This window comes from Balaenoptera ricei, chromosome 20, assembly GCF_028023285.1.
Source record: "Balaenoptera ricei isolate mBalRic1 chromosome 20, mBalRic1.hap2, whole genome shotgun sequence".
Classification (NCBI taxonomy): domain Eukaryota; kingdom Metazoa; phylum Chordata; class Mammalia; order Artiodactyla; family Balaenopteridae; genus Balaenoptera; species Balaenoptera ricei.
The window spans coordinates 22,993,951-23,014,586 of NC_082658.1; the positions used below are offsets into that span (position 1 = coordinate 22,993,951).

At 52.9% G+C, this 20,636-nt stretch overlaps 1 protein-coding gene across 4 annotated transcripts; it reads right to left on the bottom strand.

The window, feature by feature from the left end:
• Nucleotides 1-650: 650 nt before the first annotated feature.
• On the bottom strand, nt 651-19,255 carry DCAKD (dephospho-CoA kinase domain containing). Of its 4 annotated transcripts, none has more exons than XR_009499600.1 (6): nt 19,147-19,254; nt 9,708-9,823; nt 9,136-9,339; nt 5,839-5,926; nt 2,484-2,831; nt 651-865 (listed from the first exon to the last, which is right to left on the bottom strand). XR_009499600.1 is itself a non-coding variant. In XM_059907719.1 (5 exons), the coding sequence occupies exons 2-5, from the start codon at nt 9,817-9,819 to the stop codon at nt 2,540-2,542; spliced, it is 696 nt and encodes a 231-aa protein (XP_059763702.1). In that variant the 5' UTR covers nt 19,147-19,255; the 3' UTR covers nt 651-2,539. The 4 variants fall into 4 exon arrangements, 2 of the variants coding, with proteins under 2 accessions (XP_059763702.1, XP_059763701.1); XR_009499599.1 differs by having other exon boundaries at nt 1,444-2,831; XM_059907719.1 differs by having other exon boundaries at nt 651-2,831; nt 9,708-9,819; nt 19,147-19,255.
• Nucleotides 19,256-20,636: the final 1,381 nt, after the last annotated feature.

The window sequence follows — 20,636 nt, forward strand, 5'->3', positions numbered from 1 at the left end:
TGAACGGAGGGCAGGGCCCGAGCGCGCGGCTGGAGGGTGGGAGGCCTGGGGAGCGTGCCGGTCGCCCTCGCACGGGGTGGAATGGGGACACATCCGTCCACCCCGCGGCGCCAGGGGCGCGGGGTGCCCGCAGCTCCAGCAAAGAGGACACAGCGAGCCGCACGGCTTGTTAACTAGCGCCCGGGCCGGGGCCGAGCGCCCGCGCCTCCGCCGCTGGCGGGGGGATCTGACGCCGCCGCGGCACCGTAGAAGAGGCGGGAACGCCACCGAGAGAAAGTTAGTAACCGCTCGGCGAGCGCCTGCCGCCGAGGCCCGACCCCAACCCGGGCGGATGCTGCCACCTGCCGGCCGGAGGGAAGATCGCCCGCCCGGGCGCGGGGCCGGGGCTCCCGGGGACCTGACTCCTGCTGTATCCAAGGGGCTCCCGAGCAACCTAGACATGAAGCGACGCCCCAGGGGAAGTAGGATTCTTGTAAGACCATCTTGGGCCACCAAGCCTGGGAAAGGGAGGCCGTGGGGAGGGAGGCAAGAGGAGGTGAGTGGGAGCTGTAGCAGGACCAGGGCCAAGGGGAGGACGGGATGGCATTTTCTCCACACCTTAACAGGCTGGCCATCCTTTGACATTCTGGCATCAAACTCAGTAGACTAGGTCAGGGAGGAAAATAACTCTGGAACTTTATAGTTTGCAAAGGGTTTTCGCTGTTCTCTGACATAAGCATCATGAAGTCAAGAGGTCATGTAAGTAGGAGACAAAGCCCAGTGGACCAGAGCGATGCCAAGTCTGTCCCTTCCAGGCAGGCCCAGGGACACAGCGGGCAGAGTTCTGAAGCCTGGCTCTGACCCGAATCAGATCATCCCTCTGGGCCTGGAATCAGAATAATCAATGCCATGTTACCTCCGGGTGTCACACATCCAGCAGCGTCCGGCATGTCACGCCTTCACGAGGAGCCATCTTCTCAATGACTAGGGTGATGGGGCACTGCAAGGAGTCCATACCTTTCCTCCCTTACCCGCTCTTGCCAGGTCTCAAACCGGGGAAGCGGCTGCCCTCTGCCATTCTCATCCTGCCCTGGCCCTCACCCCACAGCCTGCCACCACCTTACCAGCCTTTGCCCCTTGCGGGTTTGCAGTGAGTTAATGAGCTGGTCTCTGAAGTATGAGCAGCTCTGGGAAAGGGGGCACTAAGTATGGCCACCACAGCAGTCGCATTTGTCACACTCATTTCTGGTCTTAATAGGCTGCTGGCCGCAGGATCAACACATCGGCAGGTCTGCCAGCTCTGGCAAGGGGAAGCTGATGTCTACATTGGTCTAATTGGGTTGGGGAAGGAAGATGGAGTACGTGGGTGAAGCTGCCCCAGCACCTCCACCCACCTCTCACACAGGTATGTCTGGACCTGGCTGGAATCCTCCTGGGGCCCCAGAAGTCAGAAGGCAACTGTACCTTCTGGGGCCAGGGAAGTGAGGAGCACAGGTCTTAGTGTGGGAGGAGGCCAAGTTTAACCCCAATGGTATCAGCCAAGTCTGGGAACCTCGGTCAGTCGGTGATGCTGGGGGAACAATGGCAGCACAGGGCATTTCAGATCCACACACTATTCAGCACCAATGGCGAGTCAGGCTCTGCACCAGGAACAGAGATGAATAAGACACAGTTCCTGCCCTCAAAGGGCTTACAGTCTAGTAGGAGAGACTAACCAGTTTTTGGCTGATTATTATACTGTGGATTCAGGTAAAATGCGGGGCGGGGGGTATCCCAGAGCCTGGTATCCCAGGCTGGGTAACCCAGCCTGGGGCTTCAGATGGTGCCTGAGCTGGAAGGTAGCCAGTTGTAGGGAAAAAAAAAAACGTTTTCCAGATTGGGGAGGTGAAGGCAAAGAGGCCAGAAACAGCCTGGTGCACCGCGTGCAGACTAGCAAGAGCTCAGGGAGGTAGAGTGGTAGGAGGAGGCGGGGAGCAGGGTGCGGGGAGTGCTAGGGAAATGCCATGGTGGGACAGTGGGTCATCCCAGAAGGGGCCTGGCCTCTGCCCCGCTACAGCATCACCCACGAGGGAATTGTTACTGCCTCCTGGCCAAGGGCTTCAATCTACAGGGGAATCCTGCTTGAAGGCAGTCCTTGGTCCAAACTGATTTCCCATGGTCCATGCAGGGGGTTTTGGCCGTGACGGGGCACGTGCTAGGAGAGGGTTCAAGCCCAGGGACCCTCCCAGCTTTAAACACTGGTGACGGCCACTGACAGTGCTCCTCACCCCGGCCCACAAGAAAGTTACAAGAGTCTACCATTGTTGCTTCCACACCCCGTGATGGACACTGTTCCAGAGGGAGGGGTGCTGGGGGAGGTGGGAAGGAGCATCTGCTGACAGAGGGCTGTTTCTCTGCCTTGGACAGGATGTGCTCCAAGGAAGGGTCAGCCCAGTCCAGGGCTCCAGCCCAGATCCAGAGTGTGTGTGTTGAGGGGTTGGGAGGAAACCGGATGCATTCATTACCTGGTTTCAGCCTCTGAGGACATGGAGACCCAGGAATTCCTGCCTTGCAGGGTCCGCTAGGGGGAAGACAGGAGGTAGTGGGTGAGCAGGTAGAGGAGACTGGCGATGCCGGCCAGCCCCGTGAGGACCCCGAGCCGCAGTGGCAGGTACTCCAGGGAGCGCTCCAGCTCGGCGTGCAGGAGGACCACCTGGCGTTTGGTGACACTCCACTCGCCTGAGTTGTCTAGAACGTGGCGGGCCATGCGGGCCTTGTCCTTCAGGGGCAGCTGGGCCTTGATCCGGGCCTCTGCGTCGTCGCGGTTCAGGTTGTTCCGCTGCATCAGCCGGGCCAGCTGCGTGTCTCGGTCACTAGGAACCGGGCAGAAGGGCTGCTCAGACATCGCAGGTCCCAGCCTCCCTCCCAGTGGCGCGTTACAGGGGTGGACAGCCCTGGAAGCTCATGGGCTCCCCCCACCACACCCCACTCTTTGTGAGCACCCTAGTAGCACTATGGGCTACCTGAGCCCCTTAGTATAAATGGGGAGGGGAAAGGGGGCAGCTGCTGTTTTCTGCCACCTGGGGTCTCTCTGCTTTGCCACCAGGCCTGAGACTCCCCAGTTTTAAGATGGGAGGATTTGATCACCTGGAATCAGCTACATCCTGCACCCCTGGATGGATGAGCTTTACTGAAAGGCCTGTGTCTGCAAGCTAAACACTTCCTGCAGTTCCCCTGGGGGCCTGGGCCTGCGGCATCAAAAACAGCTTCCCGGTCCACCACAAAGAGCCCTCTCCTTGTCTCCCCACACCTAGTCCTGCACATTCAGAGCAAAAGGACTGTGCTGAGACGGTGGCCACTGGGCTTGATGCCACTGATGAAGCGAGATGCGCAGAGCCCAAGGTGCTTCTAAGAGGAGCGAGGACTTGAGAACTGGATCCCCTCGGTCCTTGGGACAGGACTGACCACTGCACAGTAAGCCAAGCAACACCCAGCCTCCCAACTCCACAGGAAATACAAAGAATGCCTCTCTCGCGCACTCTGATATTACCACCTGGGGCCTTCCTGGGCAAACTCCCTGTCCTGCTTTTGGCTACACAGGAACTGCCCAGCTGCCCTCTGGAACGGGGTCATCTCTATGACTGCCTAAGCCCCTCAGTAGGAACAAGGTGGGAAAGGGCTGCAGCAGCTGTTTTCTGCCATCTGGGGTCCCTCTGCTTTGCCACTAGGCCTGAATTTTCCCAGTTATAAGATGGGAGGATTTGATGACTACAGTTTAGTCCCCTCCTACTTGTGGCCTAGACCCAAGGGCCTCCTGGGATGTGAAGACAGACTTTCCAAGGACAGACATAACTGAACACTAGCCAATCCCAACGCCATTCAGAACTGAACGTGGCAGGAAGTCATTTCTGGCTGACTGATCAGGGAAGACCTTGTAGAAGGACGGCATTTGCACTAGCCTTGGAAAGTAGGTAGGACTTCTGATTTCCTTTGTTAGGGGGACAGCATACTGTCAAGGTCATGGGGCCAATCCCTGCCTGGCTGAGAACAAGGACTATATCCAACCCTAGTCAGGGACACTGCAGGTCTGTGGCTGGGAAAGTCTGGGTGACAGAATGGAGATGGCTTGGGGCCACCAGTGAGCGCACACCCTTCAGACGGTGAGGCCGAGACTGGGGGCCTCCTGGGATGTGAAGGCAGAACTCTCTGACAGCCCTTCCTGGAGCTCAGGGATAGTCCCAGATGGTTTAAAGACCGACGTTGTTTGTGGTAAGGGAACTTTTGCCCAAACATTTATCCCACAATTGGCAAGCTCCTCGAAAAAGTGAATAATCACATTTTGGTATAATCACACTTTGGTAAACCCCCATATTATTTCAAATGCACCAGGGGTAGTTTGCCAGTTAAAGGAGTCCACGAGGGGGTCCTTATTTTTGTAAAGCGTGGATCCCTTTTATGAAAAGCAAATAATCACTCATTCATCTCTTGGGCATCTCTCAAGAGCCATACAACCACATGTGGTGAAAGTGGGGCATGTATGGCACCCGAGACCCTGGGAAAGGCTGCTCTGGCTGGTGAGTGGGGCTGGAGGATCTCCTGGGGAGCAGGCAGGATCTACAAAGCCGCAATTATCTGCCAGGAGCCACAGCTATCTCTGCTCTTAGCAAAAGGAAAGCATAGGAAGAGGAAGGTGGCAGGGAAAGCGTGGAGTCACCTGGTGACTGCAGACGCAACCAGCCCGTCTTGTTTACTCACCTACTAGTAAGACTTTGTTTTTGAATCCCTTGGTACAAAGTTTCAATTGTATTAAAATTCCAAGGCAAAGAGAATTCTGTCCTCCTGGAGTTGGCTTGGCCTCAGTTGATAGTCTTTCACAAACAGAGAACAAAGAACCCAGAGAGGCTGCAGGATTACAGGGGGAGACACGGGCCAGTGGGGGAGCAAAGAGGATGCCTGAGTCCCTGCACCAGGCTCAGCAGACTCAGGCTGCCTTTAAATGCCAACCCACAGCGGGGCGCTGGGGCAGAGGGCAGGGTGCTGCCTAGGGCACCGAGCACTCCAGGCCCCGCCTCCCGTGTGCTAGGAGACTCCCTCGCCATTAGTCTCTTGAGAGCCACCCTGTGCCCTAAGTACCTGCAGGGCCAAGTGCCCACCTCTGTGTCTGTTGTACTTATGCATGGCATCCAGGAAGTTTCTGGAAGGCAGAGACACCCTGAAGCCTCATCTGCACTCTCACTCCGCTGGGACCATGACTCATTTTCTCTGACAGTTTGATCCTCCTCTGTTTGCCAAACCTGGATTCTGGTTTGCTTCATGTCCTGGGGGACATGAACAAAGCTCCTTCCTTAGCTGGGTTCTGACAGCTCCCTCTCCGCAACTTTCTGTTCATAGATTTTGCCGATGGGTGACCCTGGACAAATTCTGTAACTCCCCGCCTTGAGTTTTTCTATAACTCAGAAATATCAACTCCTGTCCTGACTACCTTATGTTGAGAGGTAAACTGAGGGAAGTAATACATGTTTGGAAAGTTGAGAAGTGCTGCAGGAGGGAAAAGGGAACCAATGAATAAGAACATGGTCGCCCAGGGCAGGGCCCGGCATCTGGGCTGAAGTGCCTCCAATAGCCAGCAGGGGGAGCCCTTCCCAAGCACTAGAGAGACCTGGGGGCCATCACTCCCCCACACCTACTCCCAGGAACATTTGGGTCAGGCACAGAGGTCAGTTTCTATAGGCTCTGGGCCCTGCTCCCCAAAACCTCTGGGCCTCCTGGCCACCCTGTGGGGAAAGGGCAAAATGCAGGGGGCCATTTTGCAGGTACACGCCTTACCCCAGGGGTCCTCCTTTCCAGCCTCGGTCAGGCCAGGCCGTGCCACACACTCACCAGTATACCACCACTGTGTGCTTCATGTACTTGAGCAGTTTCTTGGTCTCAAACAGCAGGGGGATATCCAGAATCACGTAGCGGTATCCTGGGGGGAGGCCAGGAAACCCACAAATTCAATTCTGCAAGCACACACAGGACTATGTGCTCAGTGTGGGAACAGAGTCAAAGCCACTGTCCCCTACCATCAGGAGCTCCCGGGCAGAGGGGGAGACCTTCCAAGGAGAGGCATAACCTGAATGCTAGCCAGTTCCAATGCCATTCAGAACACAATGCTGCAGAAAGTCATTTTGGGGTGGATGATCCAAGAAGACCTTACAGAAGGGATGGCATCTGTACTGGCCTTGAAAAGCGGGTAGGACTTCTGATACTTGAAAATGAGCAGGTGGAAGTGAGGGTTCCAGGAATGGGAACAGCTCTGGCGGAAGTGGAGGCCTCGAGCAGAGTGAGGCGAAGCTGACAAGGTGGTCGGGGCAGTCACAAAGGGTTGAGTTCACTTGATCTTGAACCCAAAGAGTTGTTATTTCCGAACAGGGAGGTGACACAGCCAGAGCTGTAGGAGACTGGAGAGAGTTTCCGGGAACAAGTGGGCCTGTTCTGCCCTACTTCACCCATCTTTCCTCAAAAAAAGCGAAAAAAAATGATAGGTTCTCCACCAGGAGCCAGCTCCTGCTGGCGCTCTCTGCCAACTCTCCACGAGAAACTCCTATGGGGCAGCGGCCGCAGCAGCCCCAGAAGGAAAGAGGCTGCTTCTCGGCGTCAGAGGCCGCCTCCAGCCAGGGGTTACAGGTACGATGCTGGAGGCGTGGGGTGGTTATGACTCATACTACAGAACTAACTCCATGGGGTAAAAGGCACCGACTAGCCCTCCCACTGCAAGCCAAGGCCGGCCAAGGGGGTGCACCCTCACCCCCTGTGCGCGGGCATGTCCCTGGGCCACTCGCCCAGGAGCACCTGGGGCTCCTACTTCTCTTTAGGCCAGTGACCGCTGTGTAAGTGTGGAAAAGCTGGCAGGGGTCCCGGAGCAGTGAGAAGCGGGGGGTCATGAGACGGGCTCAAATGACACGCCTTGGTTTGTTGCCACCACTGTCTCCCTTTGGGCCCCTTACCAAACCTCACCTGTGTAATGAGTGAACAGATGGCCCGCTTCACAGGAAGATGGTAAGGATTACATGAGCAAATGCCTGTAAACCTCTCAGCAGCCCCTCACCCAGACCCTCACTCACCGCTCCACACATGATGGCTGTTATTACTACAGCTCCCTGGAGGAAGGAGGCTGGCAGTGCTGGCTCCCCCACTCCTGTCCAGCCCAGAACAGGGGCCGAGACCAGATCCTCCCTGGGCCTCTTACCTCCCTTTTCTGCTCCACTCCCGTCCCTTCCTCTCCCTGCACTGTCCTTTCTCCTCGGCTCCTCTTGGGAGCTCGCAGACAGTTCTATGGTTCGCTGGCAAAGGGCTATTCAGCTGTCACATCCCTCCTGCTTGATAAGCTCTGCAAACCATCCTGACTCTATTAAGACATCCGTCTGCCTACGCGGAGACCTCCCAACAGCTGGTGATCTTATCTGACGTTTGATTATACCAACTCTGACAGTTGTATTTGTTATACTCATCAGGGGAAAACTGGGACTGTGGAAGCCACAGCTGTCATCCCCATTTTTCACCTTATCGAGCTGAAAAGAGCTTTCTGGCTTTTATTTAAGTGGTGGTGGCTGGGGAGAGGGGAAGTTGGGTGGACGACACAGCGGGAGAACTTTGGAGCGGGTGACATTATCCGATGCTTAATTTCAGAAGGGGAGAGCCACTGCTGCCTCAAAGCCCTGCAGATAGATGTACTCGCGCCTGGCCTGGGAGCGAACGCGAAAGGGCAGGAATGAAAGGCAGGAGGCCTCGCTCCTGGCGGGGGGTGGGCAGTGACGGGAGGGGTCTTGGCACAGATACAAAAGGCAGGACAAAGGCAGCAAGAGTCCAGAGACTGCCCTTGAGGGAGGAGGGAGGGAGGCCTGTGGCAAGGTACTGAGACGGGGAGCAAAAGCCGGTCCAGCAGGGAGGATGCTGGGAGCCAGCTCCTGCCTGGACAGAGCTGGGGGGCTGGGAAGGGAGGGTCAACATCAAGGATGTCTGTCAAGTCATCCCTTTCCTTCTGGAGGGAGGTACTGGCCAGAGGGGGACAGGAGTGGGGAGAGGGTCCCCACTCTGTACATGAGAACTTGATGCATGTGAGAATTTGGCCATGATCACAGTGCAAAAGCCCGAAGAAAAGCAAGAAGCCTCCCCCATACCCTCCAGGAAGCAAAGTTTCAGCCTCATGACTGACAGGAGACAATCAGCCAGGCCTTCAACCCGGAGCCTGGGCTGGAGGCTCTGTTGCCCAGCGGCTGACAGGCCGCTCTGTAGGGGCCCTGGGCCAGCCTCTCGCCTGATCCCAAACCACTGCTCTCAGCTCTCCCCCTTCTCCCGGGGACTGACCCCATCCTGGACAGTAAAGATCAGGTCACCGCTGCCCAACGCCATCCTGAAGAACCGTGCTTGGGCTGTGGCGTACGGCTTGGGAAAGGCTGCCACAGACCCCTGCTTTTCAAACGCTCTCCCCTTCCTTCAGTCCTGCCACATCACTTGGCCGTCCCTGCGCAGGCCAGGCTAGCTCTCTCCACTGAGGCCCAGCCCGGAAGGATTATCCTCCACTTAGAACCCACCCCCACTGGCCCTGGCCATCCCGGAGCCTCCCCACCTTACACTCTGCAAACTTACTTTCCCAGGCGCTCAACCAGCACCAAATCTGACTCTGACTGTGGTTTACATTTTCGTGGTGTTTGACAGTCACGGCGTAGACTCTTAGTCTCCCTAAGAGCTTGCCCAGGTTGGCATTATTAGCCTCACTATGCAGAGGAGGAAACAGGCGGAGGGGTGGGCGCACTCAACAGTCACACTGCTGGAAACCGTGAGGGCCAGGTACTTAAACTCAGGTCTTATGACTCCATTATTCGCCAGCTGTTATTACTCCCACCCCTACTAGAAAAATCAGCTTCCTAAGGTTCACGGCTCAAAAGCCTCAAGTGTCTCTTCTCATTAAACTGTCAGCCCCCTTAAGAGTTGAGGGACATCACTTCTCTCTGGGGCTGGTACGGGGCTGCACGGAGGATGCCAATGAGCAGAGTGAACTCAACAGCCTGGATGATAATCAGCTCCTCCCCCCACCGCCCCCCACCCCCCTGCCAACCTTTCTGCAGAGGAGAAGGGCCTGGGCCCCGAGGGGAGCCTGCTCTGCCCCACCCCGTCCCAGGCCCCGGCTCTTACCCCGGAGGAAGAACTTGAAGGTCTCCTTCACCATTTCCTTGCAGATCTCGGGGTGGGTGATGGAGTTGAGCAGGTGCCGCCGGTCGGGCTGGTTAAAGATCAGGTCCCCCAGGACCTTTCGATCGATGTCGCCATTCTCCAGCAAGACCTCAGTGCCGAAGGCCTCCACGATACGCCGGTGGGCGGGGTATCCTGGCTGGACGACTGTGGCATGAAGAGGAGCCTGGGTCACTCTCTAGAGCCTCCAGCCCAGCCAGGGGACTCTGAGTGATCAGAGGCAAAATGATGGGGGAACCCAGGGGTGCTTCTTTCAGTTGCAGCAAAAACAAGATGAGGGGAGGGAAAGCAGGGAGGAGAGCAGAGTGCACAGAATCCCTGGTGTTGGTCATGGGGTGAGGGGAGCTGGAGGGAAGAGTGGGGGTGGGGCAGTAGGGGGCAGGAGCAGGAGACCAGGGCTGACGGGAAGGCCCTCCCCTCCTCTGAGGGCTTGAAGGGACCTATAAAAAGGTGAGGCCTCTTGGAAGGAAGGGAGCCCAGGGGATCTGCTGTGTACAACCCGCCCCCCAACTCACCATGCCGGGCAATGACGTCCACATCAATCACCGCACAACCCAGCTGCTGGAACACCTGGATCACCGAGCTCTTGCCTGAGGCAATGCCCCCTGTCAGGCCTACCAGGAACATCTTCCTAGGAAAGAGGGAGGTCAGTGAGAATAGGAACCAGGAGCCAGAGGTCACCGGAGGCCAAGCTGCCCGGTTGCAATGGTCCCGCACAGGAACGCCGGAAGGACCTGCCTGTGGGACAGAGCAGGCCTGGTCAGTGTGGAGCCAAATGGCTGGGGGAGAGCAAGGCAAAGGCAGGGGAGGGAGACACAGCCTGGCCAGGCAGAGCCAAGGCCTGAGCTTAGGAGGCTCAGGGTCCACCTGAGACAGAAAACTCTTTCAGGAAAGGCCTCCGGTATTCTTTCAAAGACACTCATGAAGAAGGCAAACTAACACTGTATAAATTTAGCAATCAAAACGCTGAGCAGGCAGAGCAAGGTCGGGTGCTATTAAGCAAAGAGAGCTTTCTGGAGGCTGCCGTATCCCACTGCAGGCAAGCTCCCCATAGGAAAGGGACACCTGTCCCTCTGGGGTGAACCCAAGGCACTCTCCAGATGCCCCCAGCCGCCGCTTTCTAGTCTGGGACACTGAGGCTCACAGGGAGGAAATGGCCTGCCTGCCACACCCTAGCACCGGCACGGAGCTGGCCTGGGTGACTGGTGTAGACTGAGAGGAATAATCCCTCCTTCTCATCTAAGAAGCGGCCCAGGTGGGGAGCTCAGTGAGAGGCAGTGGCTGAGTGGCCACTAAGCCTGAGGTTTAGAGAAGTGTGGATTGTGCCAAGAAGGAACAAGGGAAGGAAGACAGGCTTGGTGGGGAGGTAGCCTTCAGCCTGGCGTGGTGATCTGCGGTTCTCAGACTGAGCTGTTGAAATACAGCACAGAGGCTAGGAGCACGGACCCCTTCAAATCCAGTTGCTCCACTTACATGCTGTGCAACCCGGAGTAAGTCACTTGCCTCTCTCAATCTCAGTTTTTTCATCCATAAAATGGTGGTAAAATGCAGATGACAGAACCTGCCTCCTAAGGCTGTTGTGCAGACTGACTGAGAAAACACATCTACAGCCCTTGGTGCACTGCCACTGACGTGGTAAATATCCAGGAAAGGAGGTGAGGGTGCTGGTGCAGGACGGATGCTGTGAGTCAGTCATACTGCAAGGCACGGAAAGAAAAAAAGACTTTCATGAAGTCAGGTCCCCATTCCTGCAGCCTCAGGCGATCTCACAGTAGATTTTAAGCCGTGTTGCATTTTCAGTAAACATGGTTACCATGTCCTGGACTCTGTTCTCAAACTGGGAGAAATTAAATCAAAGGCCAGGACTCTCCCATCCTTCCTTCAGCATCAAAGGAAAGATCTCCAGGACCCTGAAATCTGTTCTAGGACTTTTTTTTTTTGGTTAAACAGCAGATTTACTGTCCTAATTACATTTTGCTTGAGCTTATACTGAAATGAATCTGCTTCCCCTGAGGACACACCAAACGACAGGGGGAGGCAGCCGCTCGGGTGTGGGCTGAGTGGGTGGGTGGCTTGGGGCAGCGGGGGACCAACCTAGACGTTTAAATCTGCCCAGGCTCATTCTCATCCAGGGAAGCCGGGGCGGAGAGAGGAAAATATCCACCAGAGTCATCATCCAGATGGAGAGACCTAACTAAATTATTAAACCGTTTACATGGCATTTCTCTTCAATCTCTCTGAGACTAGAGGTGCCCCCAGGTAGGTCTCCCTCCAGCTTACAAAAGAGGAGTTAAGGATAGGGTTCACTTACGGAAAACAAACAAACAAAAATTTCATCCACACAGCTGAAGCTTTTGAACATTTTTTTAATTAAAAAATTAAAAAAAATTTTTTTTGGCTGTGCCGCACGACTTGTGGGATCTTAGTTCCCTGACCAGGGGTTGAACCTAGGCCTTTAGCAGTGAGATCGTGGAGTCTTATCCACTGGACCACCAGGGAATTACTTTTTTATTTTTTATTTATTTATTTATTTTTGGTGAAGCTTTGAAATGGGATATCCAGCACCAGCGTTTTAAATCCAAACTCTGTCCTATTGTCCCTAAAGCACTGGGTCCTCTTCTGCAGAAGACCCATCTTGAGAACAGGCCGCAGCTGAGGGAAGGGGCAAGGGCTGGTTCTCCACAAGGCCCTGACCCCTCATCGATGAAAGCAAGCCACTGTCACCTGGTCACCCAGGTTTGCCGAGTTGGGTAAGGGGGCCTGTAAGACCATGTGGCCGAGCAGACCTCACCTCCTTCCTGTACACAGGACCAGGACCCGCCTCGAGACCTACTGAATCAGATCTTGGTGGGGGCAGTGGAGGCACCCAGGCAGTTCTGCTGTGCCACAGGACTTGGGATGGACTCTTTGTTTACGATGGTAAAGACTGAGGACCAGAGAAGAAGGGACTTGCCGAGGACCACAACTAAAAGCAGAGCGTGGATGGAATTCAGGGCTCCTAACTCCAAGTCTAGACCCCTGCCTTAATGTACCCTGGGAATGGAAAATTAATTTACATTTAGATTAAGACAAAATAAGGATGGCGCATCCGTCTGTAGGCAAATCAATTTGGGGCCAAAGAAAAATTATTTCTTGATGATCACACTGGTGTTTTCCCTCTGCAGAACAGGGGGCCGGGTCTTACGGACAACAACCAGGGCACAGAGATAAATTCCAGGCTCAATTCTGCCCCAGCCTCCTTGGGTAACCCAATGAAGAGCTTCCCTTCTTGGGGCCTTGGATGACCATCTGTAGAAACAGACTAACAGCTGCTTGGCCTCTGCCAGGAAGGTGAAGGGGATGGAGGAGCACATGCCCGGGGAAGCTGTGGGCCCCTGGCTTAAAGGGGCTGGACAAATAACAGCTGTTCCCATTTGACAAGCCACTCCATAGCTCACTCCTTCATGAACCGCTGAATGAGCTCCTCTGGGCTTTGCAGCAACCAAAGGAAAACACAGGTCTTGCCCCGCAGGAAAACTTGGAGAGACAGACAGTAACAAATGGAACCAGCCAAGAACAGAGCACTGACAGGTGAATGAGAGCAGTCACGTGGTACTCACCCTGGGCCTGGGGAGGGTGGGGGATGGGTCTGCCCAAGAGCCACACTGACCGAGAGCCCACTGTCCCCTTAAGGCTCGGCAAGGAGGTAACAAAGGTTTAAGTTCCCAGCTGCCTCGAAGTCAGGCACCCAGACCCACGCAGACCTGTCCCGTAGCTCCTCTGCAGGCACCTACCAGAAAAGTGACCACCTTTGATAGCCTCTTCTTGATCTGGCTCAAAAATCATCAAAAAGCTCACGATATGTGTGGTGGTGCTGAGTGGGGGAGGGTATCGAGAGTGATGGGGGTCATTGTTTTAAACGAGGGACCAAAGCAGTCACTCTGAGCGAGGACCTGAAAGCAGCGAGGAAGCAAGCCGCCTCTCTGGGTGCAGCCTCGTCCACCCCCCAAACCCAAATCAGGCCTCTGACATCTCTCACCACTTCATTTCCTCTCCTTCCCTTGTGCCCATTGTGCTTCGTACTTTTGTTTGTGTGACTACGTGTTAGATAAAATAAGCTCCACAAGGTCACGAGCTGTGTCCAGTTTGGACCCTTTTGTCTCTAGCATCTAGCCCAGTGTCCAGTGTCTGTCAGTCACTCACCAGGTGAGTGATATTGGTCACGTTATTTAAGCTTTCTTTGACTTAGTTTCTTCATCTGTAAAATGGAGCTAAGGACACCTACTCTGGGTTGCCATGAAGAGTAAATGTGTTAATACATGCAAAGCGCTTAGAACAGTACTTAGCACACAAGGAACCCTCAACCGATGTTCCCTTCTTGTTCTGAGAGTGTTTGATAACTATGCGTAGAATGAATGACTGAATGACTCCAGAAGCAGGAAAGGGAATGGGAAGTACTTGGGGGTCACATTCTCCCGTCAGTGGCAAAGGGGAGGCTCCCAGCCTGCTCCTCTTTCCATGAGAACATGCTGCTCACTGCCAGTAAATCCCTCCAGGAGAAGAGTGCAAACAAACAAAACACCCAATGGGTTCAAGCAGAATAAGGAACTGAGGGACTTCCCTGGTGCTCCAGTGATTAAGAATCCGCCTTCCAGTGCAGGGGATGTGGGTTCGATCCCTGGTCGGGGAACTAAGATCCCACATGGCACGCCACAACTAGAGAGAAGCCTGCGTGCTGCAACTAAGACCCGACGCAGCCAAAAGTAAATAAATAAATAAATAAATATTTAAAAACAAATAAATAAAAAATGTGTTTTAAAAAAAAAAAGAGTAAGGAACTGATATGTGAATGGACACTCTTTCTTCCCTCCCTTGGGAGACCTCGGGACTTGGGTTGGAAGCGAGTTCTCTTGTTTTGCATCTCCCAATCAACAGCCCCACACCGGCCTGCCCAGCCAGGGCCCGCTCCCTCATTAACTTCCAGCCTCTTTCCTCCTCCTTCTGCAGCCTCTCAGGATTGCACCCTGGGCATGTCTGACCAGCCACACGCTTCTCCTCTGAATTGCTTTCCAAAGGGGATGCATCCACATTGCTCCAATGATCAATATAATCATTCACGAAAACGAGTTGTTCCCTGCCTTGGGACCCAATTATTTTCTTTTTTTTTTTTTTTTTTTTTTTTTAGAAATTTCATGTAATGTCTGAAACATTTATATTAACATATTTCCATACATATTTCCATACAAATACAAATATGATTTTTAGAAATTTCATGTAATGTCTGAAAGGGACCCAATTATTTTCTTGTGGAAGCAGTGGTTGCAAAAATATATTGTTTTCCAGTTAACTAATAAGTGCTATTTTTATCTACAGTTTCCTGGCTCCTGATATTTCATTATTGGTGAGAGGCTGCTGTTCAAACCTGGGTCCAAGTTCTCGTCTCTTCGTCTGCTGGGCCTATTAAGTCACCACCTCCTCCTCCAGGCTGCCAATGACCTGGAGGGAGCCCCCAGAGCAGGTGCTGGCGGTCAGCCTCCCTCTCCCTCGGCCCTCACCAACACCAAGGGAAGGGAGGGAGGGCGGGAGCAGGTCTTTCTTCTAGAGCCCTCTCCAGGCACACACCATCACTCCAGGGAGGTTTCATGGGTGGAAAGGGAGGTCATTTGGACTGGACTACAACACTGGTGTTGATGCAGAAAAAAGGATCACGGGGAATGCCAAATCTCAGGGGCTGTGAAGTCACAGGGGCCTGGGCTGGGATCGCAGCCACGTGGCCTCGGGCAATTTACTTCAGGGCTGTGGGCTTCTATTTCCTTGCATATAAAATGGGATCAATAATGACTACTCACAGGGGTTTCATCAGGACCGAATGAGGTACCATATGCCCCCATCACCTCATCTTCCCCAACTCAACGTGTGACACGTCGGTGACTGCGGTCTACTCCCTTTCCCTGAAGGGCACCTCCGTCCTTTCAGTTGCTCAGGCCAAAACCCTCGGCATCCTCCTGGCTCCTCACTCACAATCTTCATCCAACTCACCCGCGCCCCCTGCCAGCTCTGCCTTCAAGCTTCACCACCTAGCCAGACACGCCCGGGTCCCCCCCCCCCCCCCCCCCGCCCACCGTCTCGCTCCTGGATTACTGCAGCAGCCTCTGAGTGATCTGCTGCCGCCTTTGCTCCCCGACAGTCCGTGCGTCAACAGCAGCTAGTGTTGTCGGATAGTGTCACCTCTCTGCCAAAACCCTCCAAGGTCCCCGTCTCACTTCGAGTTCAAGTCCAGTCCTTAGAGTCCCGCAGGGGCCTCCTGACAGACACAGCTCCATTCTCTCCAGGCACCCACCGCTCTCCCCCTCGACTGAGACCCTCCAGCCACCCTGGCTGCCTTGCTGCTCCTTGACCGTGCTGAGCACTCCCACCTCGGGCCGGTGGACACGCTATTCCCTCCACACACAAGGCCCTTTCCCCCGAGGGTGAGGGTCGCATGGCTCACCCCCTTCTCCGCCCAATTGTCACCCTATCAGAGACTGCCCTGAATATGTAAAATAGCACCCCTGTTTCCCTTGTGTTTCACTTTTCTTCACTGCACTTATCACCCCTCAAATATGATGTCTATGTGATTATTTACTGTAATCTCCCTCTCTCCCTAGAATCTGAGCACTATTGAATTCAAGGTGCTTAAAACAGGGCCCGATGAGTAGAAGGGCCTCAAACAATATCTGTTGAATACTGTACATAAAGCACACAGCAAAATGTCCAGCTCATGGGTAAGCAGGAACTCAACATTAACTATTTTAAAATAAGAACATATCTGTTCCAGAAAACGTACTGTGACAATCACAAAACCTCTTCCACATCACTTCCCACCCCCACATTCCTGGGCTGAGATATCTTGGGCTCACAAATGAGGAAACCGAGGCAAGGAGTGCCTAGGAAGCTGAGTTTCCCAGCAGGCAGGAACTGGAGTGTAAGAGCTGCCATCCACCATCTGAGCTGCTCCCTATGTGCCTGGACGTCGTGGACCCCATCTGATCAGCACAATGACCCAAAGAAGTCAGTTCTTATTTATTCCCGTTCTAAAGGTGAGGAAATGGAAGGTAAAAGAAGTTAGGTATTTGCCCACCGTAGTTCCAAGTGATCTTCATACTGGGGGAGGCACGAAGATTTTCCAAGAGACACAAAAACATGGTTTAAGAGGAATAAATTTCAACTCAGTTTGCCAAGTGTCTCCCTATGAGAACAGATCAGCCTTGGAACATGCTGCAGGCTGTCTTTTCCCAGGTTCCCAGAAAGGTGTAACTACCCACCCACGCCAAATTTTACTAAGGTGCATTGTTCCACGGTGCAAAATACCCCTGGCACCCCAAAGGGGCAATTCAAAATATAAGTATTCATGCCGAGAATGTGATTGCTTATAGTGACCATGTAACAAATCCTCCTGCTGAGTCCGGTGCTTTCTAAACCTTTGCCTTCAGTAAAGTTAAAGGAGGACCTAAAAGAACTGTCAGCTGACAGGTCATTAGTAATTGAGATCACGGTGATTTTTTGGCCCATAACTCAAAAGATGTTCAAAGAGTTGAGTATTATTGCCACAACGAAATGTCTTCAAGTCCTCTGTATTTATTTACAAGAACCAACTTTTTCAATGCTTACTGGCATGAGAAAAAAAAAAGCTCTGCTCTTTCTAGCAAATATACATGGATACATATATGAATTTTTTTTTTTTAAGTTCCATTTGGCTTATTAAGAGAAGCATTTTAAATAAAACTTATGTTTAACAATGATCAAAACTAGTTATTGTGGTCAATTGGGTATTTTACAATTTTTGAACTCAATCCAAAAGAAAATGTTTAATATTATGACAACACAATTTTCAAAACTGTTTTAATTTTTGTATGTATTTTTGTTGCAGAGAAGTAGGACAACAAACCAAAGACTTCGAGCATAAAATCGATTTTACTAGAAAAAAATTCTGTGGAGGAAATAAAGTGGAAATACGAGCTCAAGGACGAAAAAGGAACAATGTAAAATTTCAACTGTTAAATAAAAACTGGTGGACTTCCCTGGTGGCGCAGTGGTTAAGAATCTGCCCGACAATGCAAAGGACACAGGTTCAAGCCCTGGCCTGGGAAGACACCACATGCCGCGGAGCAACTAAGCCCCGTGTGCCACAACTACTGAAGCCTGCGAGCCACAACTACTGAAGCCTGCGAGCCACAACTACTGAGCCCAAGTGCCACAACTACTGAAGGCTGCGCGCCTAGAGCCCATGCTCCGCAACAAGAGAAGCCACGACAATGAGAAGCCCACGCACCGCAACAAAGAGTAGCCCCAGCTCACCACAACTAGAGAAAGCCCGCGCACAGCAACAAAGACCTAACACAGCCAAAAATAAAAAAAAAATAAAAAAATAAAGAATCCGCCTGCCCATGCAGGGGACACGGGTTCAAGCCCTGGTCCCTGGTCCAGGAAGATCCCACATGCCGCGGAGCAACTAAGCCCGTGCGCCACAACTACTGAGCCCGAGCGCCACAACTACTGAGGCTGAGCTCTAGAGCCCGCGAGCCACAACTACTGAAGGGCGCGCACCACAATGAGAAGCCGGCGCACTGCAATGAAGAGTAGCCCCCGCTCGCCACAACTAGAGAAAGCCCCCCGCGCAGCAACGAAGACCCAACGCAGCCAAAAGTAAATAAATAAATAAATAAATTTATGTTAAAAAAAACCCTATATATAAAAAAACCTGGTTCATGTATTCTTTTCAAAGAATGAGGGAAATCAAATCACTATGGTATTTAGATTCCACTGCAGATTTAAGTGCCTGATGTAACAGTTTTATTTTTTAAATGTCAATATTTACAATTAACCAGAAATCATATCCTTTGAAACTTTCAGAGAAAAATTTTTGCAATCTAAAAATGGGAGAGTGGGTAGTTTTCAAAACAAAGCTAAGCTCACTGCTACTGCTGGCCTGCCTTCAGCCCTAAAGGCACAGGTACTGAGGTTCTGAACCCTTTAACCAGATTACCCAGGAGGGCACATTCAGACCTTGCTCGAAAGACAGAAGAGGATCTGGTGGGAATTTAGGGCTCTAAGGAAGAACCACCCCAACTGGCCTGTCCACTTTCTATCATCAGCCAGATCTCTAGCATTTCATCGTGTCCCCAGGCCTGTCTGCACCCTGCCAAATCCATCTGATTTATTTAGGCAAAATCTGCATAGCTGGCCCCCAAAGAAACCATATGCAAAGGCTTCCATTTCCTCAACTTTAAAACTAGGTCTTAACGTCAAAGTTCATTCGGGTGACAATTTCCCCATAACTGGGGGAGAAACATCTTTGAAAACTTCGTCAACAAACTCAGCTCCAGAGGCGCCAACGCCTCCGTTTGGGAAGCTGGGAGGAGGAGAAAAGCAGGGGGTCGGGCTGCCCTCTTCATCAGTGCATGAGTGGGAACTCCATGCCTCCAATTTTTCATATGAGCAAACAGAGTCGGAAAGGTACCCAAGATCACACAACTAGAAGTGGCAGAGGCTGGATTCAAAAATCAAACTTATATCTGACCACAAAGGTCTGAAGTGCAGTAGCTCTGGACTGAACCAGAGTTTGAATTCAATTTCCACCGCCTTCTAGTTGTAAACCTTTCTCGGTTTCCACAGCTGTAAAACAGGGAAAACATCACCTTACTTAGTACGGTTACTGTCAAGGCAATGAGCCATGGAGGTAAAATAGTATGTGCTCCATAAACTGTAACCAAGGCTTGAAAGAAAGGCGCGTACTGTACGCTACACCACGCAGCACGACTGGTGCGCCCAGAGCCCGGCGCCGGGACACAATACCTCCGGGGTGGAACCAGCTCTCCAGGCGGGGTGGCCTGGGCGCCCAAGAGAGCAATGCAACCCCGGGAGCCGCCGCCCGGCCCGGCCCGCCCCTCCCCCGGGCCCGGCAGCTCCCATTTGCCCGTGCGGCGCGCTACGTACCCGGGGCCTCTGACCCGGCCCAGGCCTCCGCGGCTCGCCCCGTCTCAGAGGCGCTCACTGGGTGACTCCCGGAGGGCAGGCGAGGCCTCAGGAGCGCGCGCACGCGGACCGGACGTCCGGCCAGCGGAAGGGGGCGGGACCGGGGAGAGGGGGCGGGACCGGGGAGGGGGGGTGCGAGGGAGAGGAGAACCGGGAAAGTGCACAGCCCTAGGGCTCTGGGCCGCTGGGGACCGCAGGGTTACTCCTCCCTCGGAGCCAAAGCCTTTACAAGCTGGGGGAGAAAATCCGGCGAGTCCTAGCTTCGAATTCAGGACTGACCATCGCTAGCTGTGCAGCCTCTAAGCACATTCTACCTGCCAGGTCTTAAGAGCACTCTGTAGGCATTAATTATCTCATTGAATCCTCACAGTCCTTGAGGTATATACCGTCATCCCCGTTTTACACAAAAGGAAACTGACATTTAAAGGTTAATCCGTTTGCCCTCTCTTAAAATGTACGTCGGCCGCAGAGCTCATTCTGTCCATACAAGGCTAGTAAGTCACTTTAGCCTCTCACTCTCTCTCCTCTATCAAAGTGCAAATAATCGCTACTGTGCTGCTTGTTGAAAGAACTGGAAATACATAAAAGCATCTAATGGTGCCTCACATATAGTAGGTGGTCCTTAATTAACTCCTACCCTGCCTCCTTTCCCTCTCCCTTAACTGTACTTCTGCTTTCCGCTTCCTTTAAGGTAGGAATCTTGTCTATCTTCCCCACTGGTATCCTCAGTGCCTAGAACAGTGCCCAGCATAGTACGGATCCAATACACTGAAGGATAAAGTAATCCAATATCTTTCTCTGATCACTCCAGTCCCTGAAACCTTTCTCCTTGATATCAACAGCACTGGCTGACATCACCCAATAAATAGGATTGCGTCTCCTGATCAAAGGGACCATTTGGTCCAAACACCTGTCTAGATCATCTCTGCTACCTCTAGTTGCACACGTCCAGTGTCAGCAAACTCACTGTCTTTCGAGACACATTCATGCTATCTTTGAAGTCCAGTCCTGGCAGTTAGAAAGTTTTTCCTTAGGTAATAACTCTCCTAATTCTAATCCATAGAGTCATACTAAAACAATTCTAATTCCTATTCCATAGCACCAGATCTAATGGCCCAGTTCCCTTCCTGGACCAAACAACTTTCAGATAACCTCGATTTGTGGTTCTCCACCTTTTCCCTACTCCTGACACATCAGAGGGGTACTCAGACTCCCATCAGTAACCATGGCTGGCCATGGCAGTGATAGGAATAGGAAGATGCCTGCCCCTCCCCCAAGGTATAAAGCTCTTCCTGGGGCATATTGTTAGGAAACCCCTGCAAGATGATCCTGCTTTTCCCGGATTCTGCCTTACAGTATTGTGAGCTACTGATGTACAAGTGGGGGCTCTGTTTTCTAAGTAGGCATCCTTGTGGTCCAATCTGCCAACAGCAGATGCATCTCTGCTCTGG